Here is a 5,517-nt window from a genome sequence, read left to right on the forward strand (position 1 = left end):
TGGGATACCTTTAGTACCAGCACTTGGGAGGCAGAGGATTTCTGTGAGTTCTAGGACAGCCTGGTCTACATAGTGAGTTCCAGGACAGCTGGGTCTACAGGGAGACCCTGTCTCAAAAAAGACCAAAACAGAAAAAAGAAAGCAGGCTGAGCACCAGCCAGTAGAGCAAGCCAGGAAGCAGTGCTCCTGCTTGGTCTGTGCTCCAGGTTCCTGCCCTGAGTTCTTGCCTTAGCTTCCCTTGATGATGGACTGTGCTTGTAAACCAAATAAACCTTTCCTCCCAAAGTTACTTTTGGTCATGGTGTTTATCACAGCAATTGAAAGGAAACTAGAACAGGAGGAGAAAGGAATGCTGGAACAGGTCACCATCCACAGGGCTCCCGCTTGCTGACTCCCCATGGCTTGCCTGGCTCAGGCCCTCTGTTAGTTCCTCACCCCAATTCCAAGAGTCAGTGCTCCTCGATAAGGCCCAAGCCTTAGACCCAGTGTTTTTCTACTCACCACTCCCTCTCTCTCACTTAAATATAGTGAGTTCATCCGGTTTAAACTACCACTGAGAAGCACACCTATAAATCCAGCACTTGTCAGGAGGACTAGAAGTAAAGAGACAAAATACCGAGGACCACAGCACTCTCCCAAATCCCAATTCTACGCAACAGCTTCCACTGCTGCTGCATAGATGGTTCATGGCATTTTCAAAATAACAAGCCCCAAATAAAGATCGCCAGCTGGCCCCCCTCCAGTGCAAACTGCACTGCTCCTCTCTCATTCATCCCCCCTCAGTAAATGTTGATTCCCCCAGCCCCCCATTACTTAGGCCAAAACCTCGAGTCACCCTTGATTCATGTCTCTCACACTCTAGGACAAATCCTGCTGGTGGTACCTTAAAATGTACACAGGAAATACAGACACCCAGACTGGAAAGGAAGAACTAAAGCCATCTCTATTCAATCCATTAACTATCCTTTATTATGTGTATGAGTGTACTGTCTCCATGTATGTAAGTGCACCCATGTCACGCAATGCCTCAGGAGGTCAGAAGAGGGTGCCAGATCCCCTGGAACTGATATCATGGATGGCTGTTAGCTGCCATGTGGGTGCTGGGAATCAAACACAAGTCCTCTGCAAGTGCAGCCAGGGCTCTTAATCACCGAGCCATTTCTCCAGCCCCTCTGTTAACTATCCTTAAACACCTCACTTATTGCAAGTGACGAATGGTCCTATATATAAAAAAACCCAAAGAATACAAAAATCCCATATCCTTTCATGATCAAAAACACTCAGAAAACAAAGTGCACAGAGAATCTAGCCACTGCTCCCAGCTCCGTGCTGTCCCCTAGGCCAAGCTGCCATCACTTCGATAGGGAAAGACTGACCCCAATCCAGCTCCCTAAACCTGTCCTGTTCTACTTCAATCTCCCCACAACAGCCTGAGCCAAATGATTAAGACCTAAGTCAGATCAAAGCCCTCCTCTGTTCAATCATTTCCAGCAGCTTCCCAGATCACAAAACATGAAGACCAGATGCTCTCCATGGTTACCAGGCAGTGTGACCACCTGCTCAGCTCAGCCCCTGCTCTCCCCTTTAACCACTCTCTTCCAACCCTACTGGCTTCCCTTCTGGAGTGAATCTTTATGGACTGCTTCTAGGTACTTGGCCCTGTGCTAAGTACTTTATATGGACCATGTCATTGAATTCTAATGAAAACCCTGAAGTAGGTCATCCTACGTTCCTCACACTGAAGAAGAGGTCACCAAGGCTTGGAGGGATAAGTGACTGAGCAAACCTTGGAAGCTCACATTACCCTTCACACAGTCACATTCAAAACACCAGGCCTAGAGCTGGAGAGCTGCTCAACAGGTAAGATGGCTGCTCTTGCAGAGGACCCAGATTCAGTTCCCAGCACCCATATGGAGACCCAATTGTCCATAACTCCAGTCCCAGGGGATCTAACACCCTCTTCTGGCCTTCAGTAGCACTGCATGCCCAGGTGCACTTACACATACTCATACATAAAATAAAAATAAATTTTTTTTTTAGTTAGGTGGTGCATACCTTTAATCCCAGCACTTGGGAGGCAAAGGTTGCTAGATCTCTGTGAGATGGAGGCCAGCCTAGGCAACAAGAGACCATCTCCAACAAAACCAAACCAAAAGCCTATAACAGGACAGGTTGTAAAGGATATGCAGAGACAGAAAAGCCTTCTACACAAAACAGATGCCCCAGGAAAGAGAATATACACCTTCTGTCCTCACCTGGTTTTCAAAGCTTTCACACAGATCAGCTTGTTTACTCTCTCCACAGAACCAGCCACAGATGCGATGAGCTTCTCCTCCCCCATGTAAGTTCCATGGCCCCTGTTGCAAGATGAGACCACAAACAAAGGTGACCAGTGTTATACTGGAGGTGACCTGACCATCAAGAACCTGTTGCTGGAACTTAACAGGTTCCTCCTGCCCTAAAGCCTGGAGCACTCCTCAGAGGCGCCATCTCCATCCCGTGTTCTCCAGCAGTTTACCTCCAGATCCCACTTCACCAGGATCTCGCGTCACTGCTGCCACTCCCACACTACTCCAACACACCCCCTTGCCCTGCTCCTTCTTAGCTCCCTTACTAGTTGCATTTATTACCTATTTTGTTGCATTTATTGTCTGTTACTCTCCTCACTAGATCACAAGACCCACCAGGACCCAGGTTTTCAGTTTGTACACTACTATACCCCAACCACACAATACAAACGTATGTTAAGAGCAGAAAAGAATTAATCCTAAGAGGTCAATGACCTTAAGCTAAAAGCTGAGAAGGATTCTGTATCCTTACTGTACCAAGAAAGGGAGGGAGGAGGGAGAGGGAAGAGACGGGGAGAGAGGGAGGAAGGGAGGGAAGAAGGGAGGAAGGGCGGTGAGATGAGGGAAGGAAGGTGGAAGGGAGGGAGGGAGGAGGGTGAGATGGAGGGAGGGAGGGAGGGAGAGAAAAGCCGAAGGATGGTGATGAAATGGTGGGTTTTGCTTCACTTCTTGCTCTTAATCCTCACTACCCAACCAAATAGTTACTTTTACCAGATGAGGAACCTGACCTTAGATACATCTAACCATCACAGGGCAGCTGTCTGGCCCCAGGGCTACCCTCCTAGCTACCACACGCTACCCTTGTGGCACAGTATGTTTGCTCAAATCCCCCAAAATTACGGCTTCAAAGCCTGGCCCCCGAAGTGAGCGCCGTAAGGAGGGCCAGGCTCCCAGTTCCTCCCAGTCCCCCCACCCCACACCAATGCTCCAAGGTCTGGGTTTCAGCCCGAGAACCCAGAAGTCCCGGACGCCAGAGTCAGAAGCACGAGGTCTGGAACCGGGGGACTCGGATGGTTGCTGGGATGAGTCCCAGGTACCCGGGTATGTTAGACCCCAGCAGAGAGGTCAGACTTTCGGGACAGGAGACCACGTGCAGAGCTCTGCCGCAGGTTCCGGCGGCCTCGAACCCCCCCAAGTCCTTACCGCATGAAGCCCGTGTCGGTGGTGATCGTGTCCCCCGGCACCACCAGGTGTTTCTTGGAGTCGCGGCCCAGGGTCTCACTGAGCGGCTTCCGAACTTTGGGAAGCCTCATCTCCATCGCCATCTTGGCGCCAATGAATCGCGCATGAGCAGCTCCGCAACTCCCGCCCACTCAGAGCAGCCGCCAACGGGAGAATGCAGGGTGTGGCAGCCATGTTGACTACTGGCAAACAGGTTCACCTGGCGGGAAGGAAGGAGCCAAGCTACCATGTTTACTATTGGCAAGGAAGCACCTGCCAAATAATGAATTTTACGACATATAGAATATCACGTTGGTTTAATTTGGTGTTTGGATGCTGTTTGTTCTTGTTTTGAGAAAGGATTTTGTTAGGTTCCTGAAACCTAACAGGTTTCATATATTCCAGGCTGGGCTCAAACTCACAGAGATCCACCTGCCTCTGCCTCCCAGGGGCTGGGATTAAAGGCGTGAGCCACCATGCCTGGCTAATAGAATATCTTGTAGGAGAAAGATGAGGACTGGGAAGTAGTCCAGAAACACAATCTGAGCAAAAGATGGAGCTCTTTGAATACCATGCCTAGTGGCTCTTGTGTACATTTACAGCTGCTCTTTAGGTGCTGCCTTGGGACCTCACCACAGCCCTATACCGCTCACTGTGCTTTTATAAGGACCTCTTCTGAGTGAGCTAGTTTCTTTCGAAAAATGGCCATCCTAAAAAACTGACCACCCTTGTTGGCAAGACTAGTGTGTTTGGCAAGGAGGGTAAGTGCATGCATGAGTAATGCAAAGATCTTTGCTTCATTAGTTTACACACCGAGCTGAGCACTCTGAGTGGGTGCACCATTCAGCAGTGGATAGAAGACAGAACAGATATCTCATGTGGCTTTGTCTGAGGCTCCTGTTTAACAGAGACATTTCCCTGGTCCCTTCTACCTGCCCTGCACTACCCCCTCCTTCCCCTGGCCCTGCAAAGTTTATAGCCCATTGCATTTTAACCTTAGGGAATTGTAGAGCATAGGCCTCCATGCACAGGGTCTCTTAAAGAGAACTAAATGAAACCAGCAAACAGCCCCCACCCACTGTGATCAGTAAGTCAGGTGAATCCAATCCTCTCCCTCCTGAAGATCCATCAGGCCAATTGTTTATAAATCGCTAAAGGGACAGCATTTATTCACCTAAGCAACACTCACAACAACACTTTTCAAGAAAGCTAACCCTGCCAGGCAGTCGATGCCATAAAAATGGTGCCCTGTAGGTTACTGAGTAGGTAAGTGACAGCCATAGCCTCACCATCCACCCTGCCTGGAGGAAGCTAGTTAGAGCCACAGAGGGCAAGAACCATCCAGCTGTTGAGTCACCTGCAGCCATAAGAGGGCGGTGGTGTCCTTTGATACAGACTAATACCAGTGGCTAAGGAACAAGACCACAGGAGGCATCCACAGACCAAAACAGGTCCATCCTGGAAGGAGGGGAATGACATTGCCTTAACCCTGCTCATCCTCACAGCACTCACAGACACGGAGCCTGTCCAAGGATGGTATTGTGGATACTTAGTTGTAGAGGAGGAAATTGAAACCCAGACAGGACTAGAATTCATACAACCAAGACAGCCAGCTCTGATGCTCATTCCAGTTACTTCCCACTTTCCCCCAGAACCCTCACCATTGACCAAACAGCTCCCAAGTGCTCACTGGCCCTGTGCTGAGTGCTCACTGGCCCTGGACTGGGTGTTTCCTAGCCCTGAGCTGGGTGCTTCACAAACTTATTACTTACTCCTCAGTCCATGAGGGTTTGCTATTTCCAGTAATTATCCCAGGCCGCCAAGCCCCCAAACAGACCTAGAACTTGGACTAGAACTCAAGACTCTAAATTCCCACCCAGCTTCGTGTTCTGCTCTGCATTTACCCTTTTAGCAGCAAGTGGTAGAGTGGATACCTGGAAGCAACCGCACATCCCAGGGGGCTTGTTAAAATATGAACTTAAGGGGGTTGGAGAGATGGCTCAGCAGT

The 5,517-nt window shown here is 49.5% G+C and overlaps 1 protein-coding gene across 3 annotated transcripts in view; it reads right to left on the bottom strand.

Annotated features, from left to right (window-relative positions):
• The window catches only part of Exosc2 (exosome component 2), a 12,694-nt gene extending 9,075 nt beyond the window's left edge, over positions 1 to 3,619 (bottom strand). For all 3 annotated transcript variants that reach the window (XM_017796109.2, XM_029560084.1, XM_008825741.3), the window contains exons 1-2: positions 3,492 to 3,619; positions 2,256 to 2,357 (exon numbers count right to left, since the gene is read on the bottom strand). In XM_017796109.2, coding sequence (XP_017651598.1) covers positions 2,256 to 2,357; positions 3,492 to 3,613 — 224 coding nt within the window. In that variant the 5' untranslated portion in view covers positions 3,614 to 3,619. The remainder of the gene's footprint in view (positions 1 to 2,255; positions 2,358 to 3,491) is intronic.
• Positions 3,620 to 5,517: the final 1,898 nt, after the last annotated feature.

This window comes from Nannospalax galili, unplaced genomic scaffold (genome assembly GCF_000622305.1).
Source record: "Nannospalax galili isolate Female #2095 unplaced genomic scaffold, S.galili_v1.0 scaffold290, whole genome shotgun sequence".
In the NCBI taxonomy this organism is placed as follows: domain Eukaryota; kingdom Metazoa; phylum Chordata; class Mammalia; order Rodentia; family Spalacidae; genus Nannospalax; species Nannospalax galili.